Source organism: Topomyia yanbarensis, chromosome 1 (genome assembly GCF_030247195.1).
Source record: "Topomyia yanbarensis strain Yona2022 chromosome 1, ASM3024719v1, whole genome shotgun sequence".
NCBI lineage: Eukaryota > Metazoa > Arthropoda > Insecta > Diptera > Culicidae > Topomyia > Topomyia yanbarensis.
Window position 1 is genome coordinate 164,827,602 of NC_080670.1, and position 25,438 is coordinate 164,853,039.

A 25,438-nucleotide genomic window follows, 5' to 3' on the forward strand; every position below is an offset into this window, starting at 1 on the left:
GCATTTTGACGAGAACGGATTGATTTTTGGATGTATTTTGCATTGCATTATTGAAATCGTTTTACCGTAATTCTAGCATATTTTTGAAAACAGTATACCTGCAAATGAACGCCTTCAGTTTATTTACGTTCTATTTCGATTATAGCTGTGCTGATTCCAATAATTTTCCGATACATATCGAAAGATTTGACTAGTTTTGACTATTATGTTATGAATAAAGTTGAGAAGTAAAAGCGGCCGAATATTAGCGAAAGAGAAAATAAACTAACAGAATCTCTCATATGCAGTTTCGTTATTTCCAAAAAATATGATAAAACCCAGCCCACTGGCAACCCTATACCAACACATGGAGTTTGACAGCGCAGTACATATATCTAGCCAAACATATCAAATGGTCCTAAGTGAAAATGGCTGTTTCTCTTTGTTTACTTTCTCTTTCGCTAATAACCCGTCCGTTTATACGTTTGTTCATTAACTGTTAGCAAAATATGCTCAGGGATGCCAACCTTCCAGATTTCTCTGGATTCCTCCAGATTTTTAAGCGTCATCCAGACATACAGATTTATTTTTGTCTGATCCAGATTTCAGAGATTTTGTCCAGATTTATCCAGACAATATGAAAAATAACTAAATAAAATACAAGAAGGCTTCGTTGATTTTTAAACCACTATTTGAAAATAGTTGGGAACACCACATATCAAAGTTTTTTCGCTGAAAGTCGTCTTAATTTTTCGAATTTTCGTCAGCTGGATGTTCCGGCAATCCAAAATGCTGAATCCCTAGAAATTCAAATTCAATCTATTTCACGGATTCTCTATGCTGAAAATTAAGCATTTGAAATATAAAAGGGAGCGCAACTATAGAATTTTCAGTATGTCGAGACATATTTGTATGACAACCAAGCATATTTCATCAATAAAATGTACAAATACAGCTCATAGATGGAGCTTCCTAAAAAATAGCCCATCCAGACAATTCCAGACATTTTCAAAAAAAATTACAGATTTTCTGGAAAAACACTTGGGAATATGCTGGTCAAAATCAGCGTTTTTCGATATCTCCTGAAACAATATTGAAAAGTTTTATGCTGACGCCGTAATAATCGAAAGAGAAAGTAAACCAAGAGAGGCTCTCATTTGCACTGAGGACCATTTGAGATATGGTACGTAAAGACGCTGAATCCCTCTGGATAAAGACTCGACACGGCTATCTTTTGTTTACCATTTATCTGTCAGTGTCATTCCAATCGAGCACAAGATCTGCCAATGGCCCTCGTTCCAGAAGGATTCGAAGCGGATTCTTCGGATTGAGGGCTTTTGACAGGTCTCGTGCTCGATTGGAATGACACCTTCAGATAAATAATAAGAATAAATAATTGAGATGACGAGTCTTTATCCAGAGGGATTCAGCCTCTTTAATGGGGCGATAAAGCTATAAAGCCCCAAAAAAAACTATTATTTTTGGCGCTATGCACTATAATCTAGCATTTCAAACTACATTTTGCATCTCGCTCAATGATTAGAGATAGCATACAATTAAGAAAATCGACAATTCGTGATAAAATCCAGTCTTTAATGATTCGATCACAATTCTCCTTTCATTGTTGTTTTGATATGGATGTCAGTGATGCTGGCTGTACAAAGACGCCTTCCATGACAGGTATTTCTATTGTGATTATGTCAAATTTCATGCTCGTTTGGATACGTCATGTGCTTTCTTCTTCCTCATGGCCACACTCTAACTAGAGTGCTCTAATAAAATCCAGATAACCGGCCATCTTTGAGAAAGAAAAAAGCAGTTTTTTTCGCTACCGTTTACATAATATTCATTAAAATCAATCAATGTATTCGGAGTATTGTTAGAAGATTAATGATTGATTTTCATAAAAAATTTTCCAACGATGGTAAGACTTCTTTTTTTTTCTTTTTAAAGATGGCAGCTTTCCGATGCTTTCTCTGTTGAACCAAAAACTAGTCTGAAAGTTTATTAGAAATGAGAAGTTCTCCCCTTTTCAACTTTCTTGCTCATCCGATAACAGTCCTATCAAATATGACCCATTTCCCTGCCTAGTTAGTTCCAGTCAGTTCCATCTTCCGGGGTCACACGATTTGCATGTGTCTAATGTGACCGCGTTAATGACTTGCTCTCTCGGTGGGTTCAATTCATACACACAACACAACACTTACGTTAGAAATTTGCCGTCATGGCCTGCACCGCTGAATGACTACATCGCTTCGCCGTTCCCCGTCTATGTTGCCATACCAGAGCCTCGAACCGGAGCATTTTGTCATTAAATCATGTGGTGTTTACTGCTCTCAATTGGACCCGGGCTTTGGTAAGAGAGTTGTATTTCCTCGTTTGAAAGTAAACACACAGTCCGTCCAACAGCGTGCCCAAAAATTACAAACCTCGGCCGCGCTCTGTCCGCTGTCTATGGTTGGTCTAATGGGTTTCGCCGTATTGTATCTCACTCAGCTCAACCTTAGCGGCATTGGAGGAGACTTCTATGGGAACGATAAAGAAAAAGAAATTACGGATTCAGCTTTTCCCCCGTAGTCCGTAGAGCACTTTCACGGCGCTACCACCTTTTGCCTACGATGCTCCGGTTGTCGTTTGGTCGAATCCACAGCAGCCAGCCAACCAGATCCCAAACGAACACGTCGCGCGCGGGGGGAGCCCCTGCAAATGGGTGCAAATTCGCGCAAAAGAGTTCTCTCCCCCCATACGTGATCGGTGGGGCTCTCTACGGCACACAGACCTACACCGAAACTCGCCAACAATTTCTCAATCATTCGAAACGCGCGCGACCGATCAGTTTTCTCAGTCCCACAGTGCACCAGGGCGACACGCTGGATGGAGTTGAATGGAGAAACTGCATACAGGCGAACAGGCAATCAATGATGGAGTGATGAGAAATTGGTTCGATTGGCAGTTTCTGGTTGCGTCGAGTAGAGTCCGGAGCTGGAAAAGGTCTTGAGTTGTTATGCGCGCGCTCTCTTTCTCGAATGGGCAACGAAGGGAACAACAGCCAATTTGTACCATTTCGACTTTTATGGTTCCAGGAATTAGGAACCGGTTGCGTGCGGGGATATGTGACAATAAAACGACGAAAATTCGTCATCTGGGTATAAAGATTGATAACTCGGCGGTAGGACATGACTTAAATTGAGAGCTTCGATATCTGAACAACTTTTTCAATTTTCAAAACAATCAAACCATGTAAAATTTCCGTTATGCAGGGGAAAAGGTTACTTTCCACTCATTTCACAATGCAGAAAGGTACAATATCGACCACTTTTCTGAAGACCATCAGTATTGTGTTGTCTTGACCAATGTTGTTTAGCTGAAAGTATAAGAAATTTTCAAATGAACTGTACTCAAGGAAGCGACTTATTCTAATTAAGCCTCTTTGGTATTTTGGGTAATTCGAAGCTTTGCTGATCATATGTTCCAACTTTGCTGTGACAGTAGCGACCAAGTTCCGGATCGAAAACCGAGGCATGCTTTGCTTTTGGTTTCCGTTTATTATTCGCAGTATGATACCTTCGTTTCTAGTATTAAATTATTGTCGGAATAAATCAGATGAAAGGTCCTAATATTTCGAATTCAACTGAAAATCGATTATAAATAGCTTATCTCAGCATGATCAACGATATTCGATTAAGGTAATTAACCAGCGCGGAACGATGCGAACTCAATAAAGTTACTGCGTTTCGGAATCCCACGTTTTCGGTACGTGAAGGTATGTCGCTATGACGAAAGACATCAGCTCGGTTCACATCAGTACATAAATAGTCAGGTAGCCGGTGAGCTTTCGAAACAGGTCGCCCTGTGTGGTCGCCATTTTTTCCTCTAGTTTATGTGATGATTATAAACAAAAAATAATAACCACTTCTTTTTTTCTCTTCATTCCACAGCTGTACTTCGCGCTATACCGGAGAATTCTGTGAATTCCCAAATCCGTGTCATAACGGCGCCGGTCCTCGGTGCCAGAATGGGGGCACCTGCGAGGTTATGTCCGGTAATGGTGCTCCCTCGTTCTCGTGTCGTTGCCCGATCGGTTACACTGCGAGTTTGTGCGAGATTCCGGAGAAAAACGCGTGTGATTCGTCTCCCTGCAAAAATGGCGGTACTTGCAAGCTGAAAACGCTGGACGAGTACAACTGCCTGTGTGCAACGGGTTATTCGGGTAAGTTTAACCCATTTGCGGAAAGAAATTCTGACTAAACCATTGTTTTACTCTGCTTCCAACAGGCAAATTCTGCGACAAGCAGAATCTCTGCGCCTCGTCACCATGTCGCAATGGAGGCACTTGCACCCTGTCACAAAACGGAAACTTCAAGTGTATCTGTCCGAAAGGGTTCAAGGGTACCACTTGTTCCGAGGACATCGAGGAGTGCATCAAGAGCCCCTGCGTGAATGGTGGCAAGTGCGTTAACACCCATGGATCCTACCAGTAAGTATTTTTTTAAATTCAGTCTTTATACCCGTAAATTGTTTATTTTTGTTTTGATATTGAAAAAACAACTTAAACTAGTGGCGAACGTGTCAGATTCAATCACTGTCAAAAGAATGATGAATTGGAAACTTAATCGAGACCCACACCACCAATGTAGGAAATTCAATAGGGCTCTATTCTCGAGGTGCCACAGATCTTTATTACTGTTAGGGACAAAGGATCATCCTAAGAGTCATAAAACGGCTTGCGCCACAACTGGACTAGAAGTATTCCAAGTATCGCCGTGTCGAAGAATGGTCATTTTCGTGTGATTCGTTTTGGAGCTTATTTTCATGTTCCTCTCACTCTGTTCCATGCCAGCCGAGAAACGGAGCATCACCTACTCGACTGACCGAGAATGGCTAAGTCAATGAACTATGAAAAACTTACGAATTTGGTTAATCTAAAGTGGCTGGGCCTGGATCTTCGGCTGACGTAGTGGTTTGCGTGTGTGTTTGTGCATTTGAGTATAGCGTTCGCTTCTTCCATCATTCTTTCTTTCCTGCCGGAGGCCCGGGCACGAGTGGTAAGTGTATGTTAATGTATTTTAATGCGATGTAGCATGTTTCGTAGCGGCTCCGAGATTTCGGACTGACGAAGAAACAACAAAATCAAGAGGTACACGTTTGTTAATTTTGCCCCATCGTCGTCCCGGGCCCGGCCTGCTTGGAACATTCTCGCAACATGGATAAAACTGGTTCGCTTTTAATGCGCCTGGCTCAGCTCAGCCCAACCCGGTTCCGATGATGAAATATTAGACATGTTTCCATCTACCGAGAATTGAGATACCACCAGCCAGCCAGTCAGCCAGTTGGCTTTCATAAAAAGTCACTTTTGATGAACTTGTCGCCGCACCGGTAAAGCGGCAGGAACGAAACCCCGTACGTGCGTGCGTAAAACAGCCTCGGGCTGTAACTAGATCTTTTTCCAAGACTACCAGGGACGGTGTTTTCGTCCGAAATAAATAAAACGATGCATCATTCCAGGGATCACGGACGGGAAGGGGCAACTCAAGAATTGCCATTTTTTTCGATGCGTGGTTTCGGATGTCATTGCGTTGATGAAGACAACGTCCGTACTTTTTGGGTTATGTCAGCCGTAGTCATACATTCCAATCGCGGCCAAGCCTTTGTGGAGGAATCTCTCAAAATTATCATCGTTAAAATTCGACCCGCGTCGATTTGGATGAAATTTTTGCATGTGGCTTTCGGTATCGAAAATCATAGATGTGCTTCGGTCAGTCAACAAGATTTTATAAATATGGGGGGTGGGCATAGCGTAATTGGTAAATCCACTCAATTGGGGTCGATTTCCAACTTCACATATAGAGCTAGAGATTTTCCAAAACCTCCGGACCCCTGGTAGTTTGACCATTGTCCGACTAAAAGGCATTCATATGCCAGAATCTCATGTTAAATTTATATTAACGATCAATTTGACAATAATTAGAGATGTCAACAGATGAATTTTTACTATTAACGGCTCCTTTGGAGAGTTTTTGACGTCTGTCAATCGGTTCAAGCAGCGAATTCGTTAGTTGGAGAGAGGGTGTGACCCAACCAACGAATAACGACTGTACTAATTCATGATTTTTCTACTTTTTAATTTGTTTAATTTTCCTTTTATCAAAATTTTCCTGTCTTCACTTTTTCATCAATTTTTCTTTCATTTTTCACATTTTTCTGTTTTTGAAGTGTTTTTTTAAACATTCCATGTTCCATTACATTTTCATTTAATATTTTTCCATTTTCTCGTTTTTGATTCTAACCCATTTTTATTAATTTGTTTGTCGTTACCATGTTATAGTCCATCGATTAGTTCAATTCAGGTTTTGAATTGTTTATTTCTGTTTGAAATACTCCATTTTTGTGTTTATTATTGTCATCTCTTCATTTCAAAACCTCTTTCTATTTCTGCTTATTTTTGCGGATGGAAAATTCCGAATATTTGTTCCCATTTATCTATTATTCTATATTACTTCACTATTTTATTTAATCCATTTTTATGTGTCTTTTGTCTTTATAATTTTTCATTTTCTGTTAACTTTCGGTTCTTCATTTTCTAATTCACTTTTTTCGTGTTGATTTATTTCCTGACTTGTACACTTTGTCAATCTTTCGCCCTTTTTCATTTATTTTAATTTTTTTTCCTTTTTTTGATTTGTATAATTGCAATATCCGCTCCGATTAAATTTTTCTACATATTCTATTGTATTCTATTCATCTTTTTTGACGCTCTATAGTCAGTTAATTATTTTTTCTGTTCCTTTCTATTTTCAACTTTGTATTTACCTTTTTATTCTACTTTTCATATTTATTTTCAATTGTCGCTCTAATTCTTACTATTTTGTAATAATTTATAATTCGTCCTCATTTTATTATAGATTTTTCTTTATTACTACTTTCCAGATTATTTTTCGGTTTTTTGAATATTCTCAGTTTCTCATTCTTTTATTTTTTTCTTTTTTTCTTTTCTCCTTTTCATCTTGTTTCATTTTTCTTGATCATAACTTCATTCCAATGCGTTTTTGCATGTTTGTTTATTTTTGCGCCGGATTAATTTGGAATATTTGTTCCATTTTTTCTATAGTTTCATATTATTAAACTTTTTTTACTTTGGCCCCCTCCTTTACATCCAATTTTCACTTGTTTTTTTTTCTGGATTGATTTATTTATTCATATTTTTTTGAAATTGCCATTTTCATATTGGTTTACATTCTCCCCTCTTTCTATTTTGAAAATTTTCTTAAATTGTGGAATTTGTCAATTTGTATCTGTTTTTCTCTCCTTTTATTTTTTTCCTTTTCAAAATCTTCTATTTGCAATATACCTCATTTTTTATTTTGTCCATGCATGCTGTTTTGTTTTATGATTCCTTTAGTTTTTTTTCATTCTATGTCATTTTTATTTTAATTTTAGCTTTTTTTCTTATTTTTTATTATTTTCTCTCATTTTTCTTGTTTCTTTAAAACTTATTGCAATTCTGCTATTTTTATATTTTCTTTTTTTAATTTTTAGTTTTTCGTTATATTGTATCATGTCTTTTTTCAGTTTTCTGATTTTTTATTTATTTTATATTCTCTTTTTTTGAATTTAAATTTTCATTTTTCTTTTTTCTCATTTAATTAAATCTATATTTTTCACCTTAAAATTTTTTTACAATTATTTTACTTCGTATATTCTCTTTTTTTTAAATTCCTGGCAGACCTATCTTTTTCAAACTTTCAGTCAATAAAATATAACCCATTAGTAAACTTTTGGCATATTTATTTCATTCAACTTTAATGCTATAACCGTACGCTCGCACTCATTATGTTCTGTACAACATCTATTTGCAGCTTCTTTTATACGGAAACCCACTTTTTTCATGTCTTCCTCAGATTTAGTGCCTACTTCATAATTGCCCAGTATAGGCGTTAGTTCTGGTGCATATTCATGTCCTTGGGTTTCGTCACTTTCGTAGTGACCCCGTTGGCTTCGTATGACTCCAGAACAACATTTGGGGCGAAGCTAGATCCGGCCAGAAGTGTTCGTAGGGTTCAGACAAATCAGACGCTTCTTTGGCCACTCCTTGAGGTAGATCTCCCCGTTTACAGTCCCGGTAGCCACGAACGGTGCACTCCGTTCGCCACATGAGCTCATCACTTGCCTTGTCAAATCATGTATTTACTTCCTCGGGAACATCAAACTTATGGTGGGCTATGAAGAACAGTATCCCCGGAAGCTGCCGGAAGTACGCCTTGACCTAATTGTCATCATCCATGATGAGGTAATGGCATCGGAGTGCAAAGTTTTTCAATTTTCGAAAAACTGACTGTGATAAAAACACATAGTAAACAATACACTCTAAACTAATTCTATCCAAATTTTCAAGAGAAAATACCCAAAGGGTTATTTTCTACAGTTTTTCCGTGATGTAACTTGATGTGGGACACCGATTATTTCGAACACAAAAGACTTTCCTCGTGGAAAGCTAGATTATTCTTTTTAAGTGCGCCATATATACACAGGTTTAGGTTATAGAAAACAATAATATATTTTTTCTATGTGATTTATGAATGTAGAAATTTTTAAATGTCATGTATGGCTATACCGCGCCATCCACAGACGTTTTGAAATATACATGTCCTCTAAACAAATTGAAAATATCAAATCAAACAGTTTTGCTGAAGAAACTTTTTTTTCTACCACGCTTGATCTAGATCAGTTTCGAGTTGCCTAGATCAAAACCAAAGTTGTGAAAATATTACCAAATTTTACGCGTGATACTTCATCGATGATAAAACCGACAAAATATTTGCCCAGAGCATTAACTAATGACACTTCCTGTCCCACTGTGCATCAGATCTTGTGTATGCAATTTGTTACTTCTTTTTAGGATGAGATTCATTAGCTGTATCGCCTTCTACTGTTTGGGGGTCAATTATTCTTCTTTATTTTCTTGGGGTTATTATTTTCATCTAGGCTGATGTTAAATAAAACCAGGCTGACGTACAGGATAGGATGCCCTTGATTTTTTTATTGCGATTATTGGGGTTTTAAAATTATGGTCATTCGTCTCTAAAAGTTATATAACCTTAGTTTTTGATTACACAAGATAGGTCATACTAAGCCAGGAAATATTCCTTGAACCACAACAATATGTTGAATACATTTTTTAATCGGGCTCACAAGATCCAAAAATGGGATATTGAAATGTACATTTGGTTACATTTGGTCAGCTGTATGAGTAGTACGAGCCTCCATCAAAGCCGCCAATCGTCCGAATATCGCCCATCCAATGCAAAACATTGTAGTTCCTAGAATGTATGGGACTCAGCACTCAAATTTTTTGTAGTTACATAATGTTTGAGGATCGATTATCAAAAATCATTTTTTTCATTGCTCTAGATAAACTAACCTTAAAAAATCCCTAGGATTTTCTTGAAGTGCAGTTCAGTTTTACTGAATCACCGATAGCCGCTAACAAAATACAATGAAACTACTATAATATTTCCAAATGTTCAGTTCGCAGAATTACCCGGGGTTGGTAAAATATTTGTGAAAATCGTGAATACTCTGCTGTTTATAAACATCGTTTGCATAGAAGTTTGAAATATTTCCCAAATTCCATAGGCCTTCAAGAATTTTATTGAAATACTGTGAAGTTTGACAAAAACAAACTATAACTAACCTGAATGTCGTACAAAATTGTCTAAAGTTCTAAGTTAGCAATCTCATAAAATATAATGGACTTTACTGAAACTTCTAATAAGTCTCTTAAGCTTTTACACTTGATAGATTTTTCACGCTGGATTTATGACCGACTGAAAGTTTGAAATACTTTACTGAATCTTACAGAACTACTCTGAGTAGTACACAACTTCACTAAAGTACGTAGAAGTTCCATTGAAACCCCTAGAACTTTCATTAAATTTTGATACAAATTAGTTGAAGTTTACAAAATCAAACGATAAAAAAAATTTGGTGGTAGGTGTACGTAAATCAAGGCTACGTACTAACGATGTTTACCTGTATCGCCTTATTACAGAGCTGGCACGTAGGGATATGTCTTTCATATGCACAGAGCAGGATTTGGGGATTAATATCGCCTTTTGTTTGGTATTCTACTGTTCCGGTAAAAAGGATTCGGTTTGGTAAACCAAGGCGGTTTGGTCTTAAAACGCGAACGTTGTCTTAAATAATTGGAGAAAAATGTCTTCGGGTTTAAAACTTAACGGATTCTATCTATGTGTGTGCTAAGGAGTTGAACTTTATCAGTACAATATTACGCGGGAGATGGAATTGGAAAACGAAAAAAGCACTTTTTTCACAATATACTCCACCAATGCCCTGATTACATTGATTCATTTTCATGAGGAATTTTCCAATGGTTTGAGAAAACACTGCTCTTTTCGTTTTCCAAGAGGGCCGCTTTTCCAAGCTTTCTCAGTTGAACCTTGGACGATCACATACACACAGAAAAAAATATTGGTAAAAGTAAGAGTGTTCCGCTCTTAGCAAAAAACAACCAACGTCAACTATTAGGTTGAAAGCAAATATTATAAAATAACAATATGGTTCACTTCTGCATTTCGTAAAAGACACCACACTGGTGCCACCATGGCACAAAAGGTTACTAGCACACTGTAAATTTTGCAGTACGTAATGACAATTTTCCGTTCAATACAATACATTATAGTAGAGGTGGCGACATTTCTAGATTAGGGACACAGAAAATAATCGAAACGATAAAACCGTATGCAATTAAACATCACTTTCATGTGCGTTTTCATGTTAAAAAGTAAAAGAAATGATTTCCCTTTGAATTTCACATGAAAATCCATTAAAAAACATTTCATGTGGTGTTTCAAATTAAATTCAAACAAATTCCACGTGAATATGACATATTTATTCATTGAACGACCATTGCCATACTATTGAACTTTCCACATGACTTTCGCATAAAAAACATGTAGTGCATTTCTACATGTAAAACAATTGATTTCACCGATTCTTCTGCCAATGAAATCTATAAGTAAAACAATGTGATATTCACGTGTAATTCATTTGAAAATTTTAGTCAATGGTATATCTTATGATGTTGATGTACTTTTCACACCATGTTCGCGTGAATTTCATTTGAAAACCATAACTCCCACACTCGAATGAATATTCAAGTGGCAATGGTGTGTATTTAATGTGTTTGTGTATTGTAATAATTCAATAGATTTCCACATGATGTTAACGTGTTAAGTTTTTGCAGTGGAGAAAACTTTTTTGGATTTATTATCTTTCCAGTAGGAGAAAGCTACATGATTTCGCTCTAATGATCATATTTTAATACCCACATGAGATAACGATCATTGCGTAGTCTGACCAGTTCATTAAGAGGCACAGTTTATAGTAAAAAGGAAACTGAAAAAATATTTCGCTGACGAAAATGCTTCTCTGCTTACATTGCCCATAAAAGCATAAGATATGGATTTTTGACGAAAATGAGTTATCTGTTGGATTGTATTCTGTATCACCACTGAATCATAATGAACAAATAAAATTACCCGGTTTGTTATGAAAATACCGAAAAAAATACCAAAACATGGTTGTCCCATCCATAAGGCTCAATGAGAATGTAAATTTTCAGTAGTGTTTTTTTCTCGGCTTGCTGTTTTTTAATATGGGACTCTTATGCTTTTATGGGCAGTACATGTATTTGGGATATTTTTTTCTAACGCAGCTGGAGTAGATTCAGGTAGTTTAAAGCAGCATCCCTAAAATGCAGCTGATGCAAAAACAAATAACACCGATAAACCCACGATGCATTTTACACTGAGCTCCAACTATTGATTCTTACGTTGCACAGGCCTGGCACAATACTAAAGGTTTCAGACACACAAATACCAACACGTTAGGAAGTGAACAATTTGCCCACGGCTTAAAGTGTAAACATTTGACGACCGCGCGTCATAAAAATCGTCGGCGAAAACAATTACATGAAATACCTATATTGTTTGCTGCTAACGAATGATCAACACCTGATAAATCACAAGGAAGCTATGCCGATGTCCAATACCTTTGCTGTGAACAGAAAATTATGGTGGGATATGTTTTCTATGGCATGCAGCTAAATTCCCGATTTACGCTAATAATCACATAATATAATTATGGCGTAATTACTGCAAGAATCCATTGTACACTATTTTTTCCACCATGAGAGCTCAAATATTGTCAATTAACTTCTTTCGAGAAATTCGTTTGTTTATCTCAACGATTTCTCTGACGTCACCGAAAACTGTAAATTCGCGGAGTAGCAAGCCTCGTTTCTGTGAGCCGTGCAATTTGTCCACCTTTCTCTTCTATACTTCTTGGGCGCGTTTGACATTTCAATCTACGGCGAACGCTAATCGCAGAATGATTATTTATTGAGATTAAAAACCTTTTTCGTCCACAGATGGCATTACATTTATGTCATTTGTGATTCGTATGGGATTAACAAGAGTGGACTATATTGTTAATATACAATATTTGTTGAAAGTAAAACTTTTAAATTAATCAAGAATAATAATCAAAGTAAAATTTTTCCTTTTAAGCAAATAAAGAATAGTACTCAAAACAAAAGTTTTATTTTAAAACTAAGAGTATGCGTTAGTTGTTTTTTGCTAAGAGTGAAAAGCTCTTATTTTTACCAACATTTTTTTTGTGTGTACTATTACATGCGAAATTTTGAAAGTCCATTGAAAATTATTCATCCGCAAACAGTTTTGTTTAAATGCTATATGGGTTTCCATAATTTTTAAAATTCATCCGATAGACATGGGAAATTTGAAAAAAATGAATATTTTTGTTAACAGTGTATACTTTTTCTACAAAATTTTATTGATTCACTAAATATGTCGTCTTCGCTCGAGAACTTGCTTCAAACAAAGCTAGGTTTTTGCAAAATAGCGGTGGTGTAAGCAGACATGAATCCAACCCGATTTTCAGTTCAATAGTGCCCAGGAAGCTTTAAACCAACGGTTTGACATCAGTCAGGGCCGGTGGTAAGCGAGGGTAGTATGGGTAGTACTACCCACTCGAAAATAATCGAGTGAGTAATTACCCACTCGAAATTTTGAACCATTTCAAAAAATTTAGATGCGCAACGCATGTATCTCGCACTACACACATCGATGTACCACAATTCCATTTGCATAAACGAACTTGATTTAATGTGAATGTGATGTAAGCGTGTGCATTGCGAAAAGGAAAAGAATCCTTACTAATGGACCCCTCACCCTATGCTTTCTACCCACTCGGGCATAAAGTGTTTCGCCGCCCCTGACAGCAGTTCAAGCAAAAACAACATAAAACTTATTTTCGAGCGTACATTAATTATATAACACAAGGGTTGTTTTTGTTGAAAAACAAATAAAAATATGTCTGAAAAATACACCATTTTAAAAATTTATTTTTAGGTGGAAGGGTGAAATTTCTAAATAACGAAAATTCAAAATTTTGTTATTGATACACTGGAATTTTGTGTCAATTTTTTGTTTTGCATAACTCGCGCTTGATATGTATTACGCTAAAGAACTTGCCAACCCTGATGTGATAGAGGGAAAACTGAATTTTAATTTGTTTTCTAAATAACGTAATCCTCTTAAAAAAGTTGGCGTACCCTTTTTCTCAAAAACTAATACAGCCTCTAATTGAATGTTTGTACACTTCCCCACAATAGAATTGTGGTTGAAAGATTGCTTTTCTTTGGGCAAAAAGAACAACCTTGAGAATGGATTGGAAAACTTTCTAATGTGTCTCGATAATTTCTGCTGTCTAACGAGCGACCAATTTGCATACAGATCAGTCCAATTACTGCTCGGCCGTAGCTACAGGGAAAAAAGCCAGACGTGCTAAACTTAGTTCATCTGAATTTGGACCTGGATCCTGAATTTCGTGCCTCCCGCTCAATCAATAAAAACTACATAAATGAAGGAAAAGTGAAGAAAAATGGGACTCGCCTGCTGGGTTGATCTGCATGATAACTCGCGTGTTTTTTGAGAATGGCCAATATGCATACTGTCAAAATTCACTTTGAGAGAAAATTCCGGAAGGGTGAAAGAATATACTTAGTAATTACTCTCAACTCATTCTATCAAAAGAGTAGCTTTTACTCGAGCGGTCATCTTTGACAGATCGTTAGAGCTGTTTACATTTATCTCGATATGTAAACAGTACTAACGAGTACTGTTCGCTAATTACTAAGTATGTTCTATCTTTCTCAACCCTTCTATTCTTCACTAACAGTTCATCAGAAATTTCGGCCCACTGTAATTTAACAGTTTGCTTTAACGTCCTAATTACATGTTACTTGTAACGAGTAGACAAATAGAAAACTTTTCTTTGTTATTATCTGTCAACGAATGCGCTCGGTAAATAACAGCTCGTTGGGTACAGTCGTGATTCGCTGGTTGGGCCACAACCTCTGTCCAACTAATGAGTTTGATTCGCTAGTTGGACCGAAAACGCATCTGCACACATCTCTAATTAATGTCAGTTTGATTGTCAAAGTGAATTTAACACGAGATTTTGACATTCAGATGATTTTTAGTTGGACAATGGTCTAACTGGCGGAGGTCTAACTTAAAAAGGGGTCCAGTTAAAAAAGCGACTCACGACTTTATTGATATATCTGACACTTGAAGTACGTACACTGAGCTGTCTATTTTCGCCTAAAATGGTATTTTGAAAACCTTTTTATAGGGCTTGATCAAGAAATATTTGTCGATGTACAGGTTTTTGATCTGAAATATGGATTATATGATTTGCTACTGTAAAGTTGGAAAATTCTATGGCACAGCAAAGCTTTTTAAAGTAAGAAACACGCAGTTTGAAGAGGAAATTAAATGGGCTTTTATTTTTCATTTGCGTTTTGCTCTTCTTTATTGTTGTTTCCATTTTAACAAAGCCAGATGCTACCTTTAAAACAAAGACCACCTACCAGTGAGCTGGTTTCGAGCGAACCAAATCATCGACAACATTTGTAAACACTACTAGTAAACAACTCTGCATCCTCAGATTTTATTGCAAGCTGCAATTAATTATATAACATTTCGGAAGCTTAAAGGGATTGCAGCAATCATACAAAACTCGGCAAATTTCGGCATCGTCTTCCAGGCGCGTCATGATGAAAAATTTCACCATTTGTAGCTCGCACATATCTGTAAACGGCTAAAATGAAGTACTTTCGAGCCACCGCAGCAGCCCTGAGCGGAAGATCATCCTCTGTACCTGGCAAGGTTCCACCGAGAGGGAGCAGAGGCTAAGTAACAGTATAATTTTAACCTCCTTTATTTTGATTATCTGTTATTGCGCGGCTTGCTTGGATGCCCGGCTTGCGCGGATCGGCCAGATCCTGAGGAATGTTTACAGAATGAAATGTAAATTGCATGGGGTCGATCGTGGCTCGAGCATGATGCACTGGAACTGAACTGCACACCACACCGGCCCAAAACCGCGGTCCGGACCGCGCGCAATGATTACCCCCGGTCAATGGTTTGACCCTAAGCCTATCAGGCCCCTTTGTAACTAACGGGCGGCGTTGGGGTTCTTGTTCTGATTGCGGCTTCGGAAACCTGCCGCTGAAGAATGAACTGCGTAAGTCACGCACTCGCAATTACGTGAGCAACAACACTCGCAATTCGTTCGTTCATTCGTTCGTTCGTTCGTCGAATAGGATGGAAGATGACATTTTTTGCTTCATGGCCCCGGGGATCGTGATGAAATCGAACCTAATTTACAGTTTTCTTTCCATCGCTGGGTGCAAATCAGTCGTAATCGTGCCCGCTACCGCATAAGGGACTGACAGGTCTCCGCGAGAGTAGCGAGATCAGGCGCCGCGGGACGGCCGAAGTGAACTGGAAATTGCCACTTTTGGGACCCCGACGTCACCGGCAACATACCGGGTACGATATCACAGTAAGGTGATCAACGAAAAGTTGAGAATAATTTATGTTTGTATTGGCAAAAGGGGTCTAACGATCGAGGTTCAGCCAAGTGGCCAATGCTGACGGACAGACGGGGGTTACCACCAGCGAAGGTAATAAGTATGTTTTTACGAGTGCAACTGTTTTACGGGTGCTTGTCTGACTCAGTCTGGGTGGATGCAAACAGCCGGACACATTGAAATAAGCCTCGGTTTGAATTTAATCATGCTGTCTGATAATTGAAGGCTGTCACAACAGTGCAGGTTAGAAAAGCAATGAAACTACTGTGTTGGAAGTGGTGGGTTCTAATGAAAAAAGTGGAAGTCGATGAAGTTTTTCAGACAATTCGAAACAATGTAATGAAGCTTTGCTTCAAGGGGTTTATTTAAAAGTTAACTCATCATAACATGTTCTAATTTATCTTCAATACCGATTTCAAAATAAAATCTGTACCGGCTTAGAGGTGCACGCTGTGAACCGGCAATTTATTGCTTTTGCTGAGAACATAACCTCACAATCAGTTCCCATTGATGGACGGACATTGATCGATTTGCTCCAACACGACAGGGAATCCTTTTTCCTGAAACTGTTCGCGCTCTACTTAATTGTACACTTCCTCCTAAGTCAGAAGCTTCGATCAACCGCCGATGCCGTCACCAGCAGAAGTAGCAGCAGCAACTACATTTCAGTGATCCCCCGGGGTCTTTGGAGTAGCACGATTACCACCACCGAGGCGGTACCGACAGTATAATTACCGTGGTGGATCAGCACAAAGCCTATCTTCAAATGGGTACAATTAAAATGTTTTCCTTTAATAGCCCAAAAGATCACTGGTATACATCATGCTGTCATTCTATTCCATCGTGGATCTTCCGTGTTGTTTCGAAGGGATGCTATAAAAGTAGCGCTTCTCTTTTGGACTGGTTGTTCCTCCAGAAGCGCAACCGATTCTAATCTAATAACTGGTCAATGACTCCCCGGTAAAAAAAAACATGCCGCTAGTAAATGACTTCGATTTTGGACTCCAATAATTGGCTTCATCGTCCGACCGCGCGAATCATCTTCCATCATAAGTGATACGGCCAATTGAACGAGGCGCAAAAAACTGAAAGTTCTGAAAAAACCGAAAGCGACATTCTTTCCGTCCTGCAATAACCGGTCGGTGGACCCAATAAGCAATCATCGACAACGGCCGGCGAAATTCAGATTGAGCTTCAATTTGCATTATCATCATCACTTACTTCACCAGGCCGGTCTCGGTCGAACCAAAAACCGAGAACAAGAGAACATGACCAGATGGTGCTTCGATTTCGCAAGCAACGGCGAAGGACGGGGCGACGCCAGCTTAAAGTGCACCATCAAAGCGTAATCAAATGATTTCAACGAACGGGCAACCGGGAGTGCCAGGCGACGAACCTGACTGATAATTAGATTACCTAGAGGCGTTTATTCGCGTCACTCGCACTCTCGTTCCCTTTTTTCGCTTTCGAAACACGTTAGGTTGACAACTGCACTTGCGGCTGCCAGAAATTGGTTTCTGCTCTTTATACGGTCGGTGAGAGGTTGATTGGATGATTGCATTTTGATTCGCATACACACACAAACAAGAAATATTTATTCGGAATCTAAAACATAACTTATTATTAATCTACATTTCGCACCAAAAAAAAGTGAAAAATGTGCCAACGGAAATTCACCAATATTCTTGGCAAGGAATCAAAGGTTTGCTTACAATTCCGGTATAAACTAGCTTCTCGTACTATAATTTAGTGGGGCTTGTAGATGGGAAAATGATCACGGACTATACCAGCTAGGACTATGTTATTTCGAAATGGGTTATTAGAAAGACGATGAAGCTAACACCTATTATGTCCTGAGACTAAGTTGCTTGCATGGGGTGACCAGACCATATGGTTCATTCCACGTGAAGTGATCAAGACATCCGTAATCGACCTTCATGGATCTGAATCAATTTTGGAGGGATTGTTCATCTAGTGCCAATATTTATAAAAAAAATAAATTTTTTGTCGTTTGAACCGCCCCTCGGCTCATAGTAGCACCTTCGTTTGGACAAATTGTCAAAAGCCTCGATTTTCTTTTGATTATGTCTTCAGTACTATTTACTCTAGAATCAATTCGCGAAATAGTTTTCAGTAGCAGTGCTGCCAAATACGCGATTGTTTCAGTTAAAAATTAGAAGAGAATTTTTGTCGTTTTTCATATATTTCAATTTAGAAAATTCTAATGTCATCGTGTTCCTCAGAATTTTTTTCATAAGCCAAACTCAACACCGCAATACAATTTAAGCCGATTGGGAGATACACCGTTTAGAAGCAAAAAACTCCAAATTTCTCATACAAAATCGTAAGCGCACAACGACAAAAAACCAACTTGAGTATACTGAGCTCACACATAATTTACCGTGCAGTAGGCAGGAAATGATAAAAATCTGCGTTTTTGATTTAGCTCTAGCAGGTCAGCGTCGGTTTTATGACCATTTGAACATTTTCTGAATTCTGGCCTGTTGAAATGAAATTTTATATGGGGAAATCGAAATTTTCTCCTTCAAAGCATTGACCCCCGTTGGTTTCGTACCACTCCAGGACAACATTTGAATAGTGGCACGAAGCTAGATCCGGCCAGAATATCGTAGGGCTCTTGTGTTGCTTCAATAGAGGAAGCAGACGCTTCTGTAGATACTCATTGAAGTACATCTCCCCGTTTCCAGTCCCGGTAGTCACGAACGGCGCACTCCGTTTGCTACATGAGCAGATCGCTTGCCAAATCATGTATTTATTCGCAAATTATGAAAGTTTCTGCTTGCTTGCTTCCTCCGGAACATCAAACTTGTGCGGGGCGGTGAAGAACAGTAGCCCCGGAAACTGCAGCAAGTCGGCCTTGAATAAAATCTCATCATCAATGATGAGACAATGAGGCTTCATCAGTATCTGGGTGTAAAGTTTCCGGATCCGTCACTTTCCCACCGTAGTTTACCATTCGTCACGACTTGGAGCCTTCTGCACTTTGTACGCATGCTGTCTCTGCCGGTTCATTGCTCTCTAAACGACAGTTTCAACTTTTTGGCCACATCCCTGACTGAATCATTGGGATTCCGCTTAAACGCATTCACCACATGCTTGTGATCCTGATCTCTAATAGAACATCCATTCTGACCGCATTTTCCTTCCGTGCGATGCTCAGAGTTTGGTAGTAAAGTATAATCACACGACTCATCGTTGACTGCACGATTCCTAGTTGCTTTCCGATGTCCCGATGAGAAATTTGAGGATTTTCTTGGTGCTTACGCAAAATCAAATAGCGACGTTGCCAATTTTCGAAAAACTGACGGCGACAAAAATACAGTGGAAACAATATACTCTAAACTACTTCTACCCAAATTTTTAAGAGAAAATGCTCAATGGATTCTTTTTACAGTGTTTTTTCGTGATGCTATTTGATGTGGGACACCCTTTATTGCCTCGAAACATTTATCGAAAGAGATATGCTAATGTCTACATAACTAAAGATTTCGCACAAACATTATTTAATGAAATGACATTCTATTCTTAAATAATCATTATTTGTGCGCGTTGTTTTGTTAACTGAAGCGCATTTTAACCTATATAAAATAAACACTACCGAAATACCTGAAACCTTTAATTTTGTAACTCGAATATACAACCGATAACATGCGCGCGGGTTTTTATGCTAATTACTAGAACAGGATTGGAAACAATAAGCACGAAAAGAAACTTATTTAATTTGAAACAACAATGTGCCCATAAAATCTCCGAAGTATATGAAAATACCCAATACAATGAGAACAGTTATTATAATTGATTGATGATTTAGTGGCCAAAATAAACCAATGATTATGACAATAATACATTTGTTCTTCGTGCTGATACGACTGCCGCAAATTGGTAACAGGTTTTCGATTCTTCTCGCGAATTATCAATTCTCAATCCTCATACACTCAAACAAGACCATGCGTGTTCCCTACGTACACTAAATGCCCAAATGGATTAGTTTCCTAGTTGGACACTAAATAAACAAATAATTTCTTAAAGTAACTTAAAACCTAGAACTCCAATCGTTTTTTTCTCATTTTTTTTATCTGCATCTGCATGGAATTTGCCAAATAGTCCCAAACAATGATGTTTTAACCCTTTAATTTGTATCATCATCATTTCTCTTCTATTTTATTGATAAATACGTGAATATAGATCACAATTTGCTACACTATTTGTTGATACAAGTGATGTGCTGGAAACTGTAACCTATCTCAGACACACAAACATGAAACTAGACCTAATTTATTACTCTACGTATAGGGTCTTTCTGCGCTTATTGAAAAATGCTCGAAATCCTAGGTTTTATTATAATTCAGGTATAAATAAGATGGTCCTATTATAATTTAGCGAGGCTTATAGATGGGAAAATTATCTCGGATTATATTGCTAGGACTGTGTCATTCTAAAATAGGTTATTAGAAAGTTTGTACAGCTATCACCTACTACGTCTCGAGACTACAATTCATAAAAAACTGGAAATACAGGGTATTTTTTATTTCAGCTCCCTGTACATAAGTTCATTTATGTATGGCGAACCAATAATCCGGGCTCGCAATTGCATTACTGCAGGGCACTTACATATCAAATGACACGAAGTTCCGTAATCGGATTCACAAAGATCACACGAATAATACTCAGCACGCTGAATAGCAACCATGTGATATATGAGTTTGCAATGTCCAGTCAGTGCCCTGACAATTGCGCTTGGAAAAATGCAACCAATTCTTTGGCATTTTCGGACTGACATCCGGTAGAAAAGTTTTGGTTTGAACGCAAGTTTGCAAGCTACGCCAATGTTTGGTATGTTCGGATCCAGCACAAGAGCGTATCTTGTGCTTTATCCAATTTATCGACAGTGGTAGAACTAGTTCTGGGCCAACAAAGTCAGTCGCAGCGCCAGATCTGCCCATTCATTTCCAGTAATACCGGAATGACCGGGTACCCATAGAAAATAGATAGCATTTGAAATGCTAAGTTCTTCGACTTGAGTTCGACATGCGATTACTAATTTCGACTTCAAATCTATCGTACTAAATGCTTTCAGGGCAGCCTGACTGTCAAAGCAAACATAGATTCTTTATAGAAAATTCCCTGTTGAAGTACCGATTGTACGCCACACAGAATCGCGAAGATTTCTGCTTAGGACACGGTACAGTATCTACCAAGCGAATGAGATTGATTTAATCTCATTTCACGACAATAGACACCACCACCGGCTCGGCACTCTAACAGAGAACCGTCAGTATAACAAACTACATATTCTTCAAGTTGTCGCTCCATCCAGTCAGACAGCCATTCGGGCCGCGACGAGGAATTCTCACATTGATATACTCATCCCAAGTAACCATTTGGGGTCATAATCTTGTGTGCTTAGTTGCACGATCACGGGTTACTGTTTCAGAACCCAATAAACTTTAGACGGTTTACACAAGCACGTGCTTCTTGTTCCAGAAACACATATTATGGTTTTATACTCTAGAGTGCCTCTATAGCAGCAGTAGGTGTTATCATTAACGCACCAGTCTTCACCGTCAAGATGGATTAACTTTGATTGTCATGATAAGTCATGACAATCAATACCAATACTGGCATCCCATCTGCCACCACACAAGGTATGTTAGTATTGGTCTAACAATTGTTGTACATAACCATTGAATATACTTGGGTTCGAGTCTCCAAGATATTCCGAAGGTCCGTCTACATTGGCCGAAGGCCCTGCAAGCATTCTTGATTCTGAAATCTATGTAAGCTGTAGAATTAAGTTTTGAGTCAAGAACTAACCCAATGTACTTAACTTGATCTGCGATAGTAATTTCAGAGTCGAAGAACTGCAACGGACGAGCAGCGATTGCAATCCTTCGTTGGGTGAAGAGCATCATTGATGTTTTATTTGGATTAAGTGATAGTCCAACACCATTGCTCAACAACACATAAGACTTGCTGCATCAAATCAAAAGGTGTGTTAATGCAAATACCGGTGTTCATTATATGATAATCATCGGCGAAACCCTATGCCGGAGACCCATGCTCATTAAGTTTCCTCAACAATCCATCGACCATAGAAGTGGTGGCAGCATACCACTTTGACGATATCCGTTGACACTCAGTTTTCTTATCTCTACTTAAGTTCAAGTGTCCAAGTTAACATCCCGATTGTAGTGGTCGATTAACCGTTCCACTGATTTGAGAAGGAAGGATGTCAGACTGATTGGTCTAAAGCTCTTTGTCTCCTCATAAGTAACGTGGCCACTTTTGCAAGGCTACACGTAAGAGCTTTTTTCAAAATATGCTTGAAGTGTCCATATCCTCGTTGAAGTGGAACTGGAATAATTCCATCTTTTTCCGGAGACTTATACGGAGTAAAACTTGCAATCGCTCATTTGATCGGTTGTTACAATTCCATCAAAACTTCCTGAAAAGAACTCAGGGGAAGGCGTCAGTGATGGCTCCGTACAGCCTGAAAAGTGTGTGTCCGAAAAAAGTTGAGTACTACATCTTCGTCAGACGAGTAATCACTTTGAGCAGTTCTAATGGCATGAAAGTGTTTCGATTTCGAATGCAACTTATTTAATCTACTAGTCTCGTTGAGACTTGAGATATTTGTGCAGAGGCTTCTCCAACCACTTCGCTCAGAGGTTCGAAGGGTATTTCTGTATGCTTTGCGAGTCGACTTAAATGTCTCCGACCCGTCCCTGTGTCTGCGATTGCAACCTTTTCTACATAGTCGGTCAAGTTCGCTATTGCACCAAGGTGTTCCGCTACTATGCTGCTACTGTGAGTGCGTTTATTTGCTCGACGACATCAATCAAGTCACTTGAAGATTCAATCGTCGGATGATACCCTAGTCGCCAAGCCCTCCTCGCAGAAGACTCAATTCGTAGATTTGCGATTACGATGTGTGACGATATCTAGAGAGCCGTTAAAATGATCAAAGACGATGTACTTATGATAACGACGGTTGTAGCTCGTTTGCTACGCGCCAGTTTGCCAACTCATGCGTACTACCGTCAGAGCAAAGAGTTACATCTAACACCTCTTCTCTGCCATCTCGTGCAAATGTTGGCCGATTTCCTACATTAAGTTTGTGCAGATTTGTACTATTTAAATATTCCATTAATTCGGTGCCTCTTAAATTGATATCTGGGTTGCCTCAAATCATGTGGTGGGCATTTGCATCACCGCCGAGTATGAGGGGAAACCCACTTCTGCCACAGTATGTATAATACCCCTTTTGAGATCATCAGGATGTGATGACCAATGAACGTATTTCTTAATGTGTTATCAACGGTCGTATTGACAGTGACAGCACAAATATCGCGGGTTGTGAGGTCGGATTTTAGACATGCGTCAACAGCACTATTCGCAAGTATACAAGCATTTCACAGGCATTTCACGTAGATTTGTTATGTCATTTTTGTTGAAAGCTACGAAGATGGGGTTAAGTAGCTTTCCAACATAGATGTTTCCTTTATGGAACTACAGTTCTTGAACCAAAGCTATGGAAGTTTTCCTTCCTGCATAAGGCGGGATATATTCGTAGTTGCTGTACGTTTAAGCTGAAGATTATTTCGTGCTACTCTAACCATACTCGATCACACCTCTACACATTTCATAATCAGCACTTGTTGTACAACAACTAGAAGATATCAAACACGTTGGCTTATACTCGCCTATAACGAACCCCAAAATGGGTATTAGGGACATGGACAATCATTTGAATCCCACGATTTGCGAAGAAACAAACGTCCACTGTGACATAGCAAGGGTAAGACCCACGACACTCCGTGTGTGACTGGCATATTTTAATCCTGCCAGCCATTCAGACCTCGACACGGAGAAATACCCTGACTTGAAGACTCCTGTTTTCAGTCGTCTCTTGCGGCATGGGAGCAGGAACCCCGCGGAACAATTCTTGGCTGAGATACGTCAGCCCACCGGATGCCACATCGTCGCTGTTGTGCTATCTTATGACAAACGCCATTTTGGGGTGAACAGAGTTAGATATGCCATGTTACTAAATTTTAAAATCTCTATAAAGTTGCGTTTTCAGAATTTTGAAATTCTACTGGGTTACTGAGATATAGCGAAACACGATTATGACAAGCGCCAGTTTCTCGAGTGATCGAGTTGTGCTATTTTATGACAAAGAAATATCAGACAACATACCCAGTTTGTTGGCTTGCTATAAGCCAAAAAGCTTATAGCAAGCCAATAGATGTCTCTCATGATATAGGTAATTTCTATGCAGATAAACCATAACCATTAGCTAGGTTTTTGTCTCGGGAGCAAAACTTTTCGTACCATAGTTTTTTTCTGGGAATGGTTGGCTTATATTTTCAACATTATTGAACAAATTTCCTATTGAGATTTCCACTAGTTTTGGAAAGTATACCGAAATGTAGTGATGGATTATGCAAGAAGACTATTTATTTCGTCTAGTCGCCTATCAACATAAAAACTGTTTGATATATATTGTCTCTAAATTGTTAATGGAACCATCTTTTGTTTATTGTTTTTCCCGAATAAAGGAGGAAAACTGGGAAAACTTTGTGTTCCAATACTATCATTTTGTAACCTGATATTGCTGCTATCGCATGGAAAAGTATAATATCGCACATAGCTATCTATAGCGCATAAATTTCACGAATCGGTTATGATTTATTTTTATATGAAATCTTCTGTGCATATTTGTGACATGTCATACATATTTTATCATCAATACACACTTATGACACGCATGCCAGCGACTTTGGTTTACATTTTAAGCAAAAACTGTAAGTGTAGTCAACCGATCTGCACACAAATCGAGAGATTACTTCAGAAAAGATAGAAGCATCGAATGTTTTCTCCGAAAAGCTTGTAGCATTTATAAATTTTAAGATATTCAATCTCAAACTTTAAAAATCGTTTTTCTCGAAAAGTGCTAAATGGCGCTTGTCATAAGATAGCACAACAGCGACGACATGGCGTCTAGGCTGGTTTTGTCCGGAGAAAGCTAATAGTCTGTTATCTTAGTGGATCACAATCACAGCTGTTTTTAGTCGCCCTTACGGCATGGGAACAGAAACATTTCGAACAGTCGTGCTGGCTGTTGAGGTTGAGGTGCTGGATGCTGCGTTTGCAATTTTCATTATGGCCCGAACAGCTGCCATAAACTTGGCGACAGTTTGTAGTTCAAGGTATAGTATTGAAGATTGTGCTTCCAATTAATCCGCGTAGATGGGTAATTGGTTGAGTTTTAGTATCTCCGCACACGATTTTCCATGGTGTGCCGTCTGATTACAGTACTTGCACGTCGGAGTATGCCCTTCATGGGTACACAGCGAGATTTGTTTAGTTTTTGTTCCGTTATAATTTAATAGTGTAATCATGCATGAGGGAATAAGCTTTTCACTTCCCATCCTTATAACAACACCGTTAGGAATA

At 38.6% G+C, this 25,438-nt stretch overlaps 1 protein-coding gene across 1 annotated transcript in view; it reads left to right on the forward strand.

Moving 5' to 3' along the window:
• Window positions 1–3,909: 3,909 nt before the first annotated feature.
• LOC131676073 (neurogenic locus Notch protein) overlaps window positions 3,910–25,438 on the forward strand; it is a gene marked incomplete at its 5' end in the record, with an annotated part of 103,996 nt that continues 82,467 nt past the window's right edge. Inside the window, 2 exons of the mRNA XM_058955200.1 lie at window positions 3,910–4,189; window positions 4,255–4,456. Coding sequence (XP_058811183.1) covers window positions 3,910–4,189; window positions 4,255–4,456 — 482 coding nt within the window. The remainder of the gene's footprint in view (window positions 4,190–4,254; window positions 4,457–25,438) is intronic.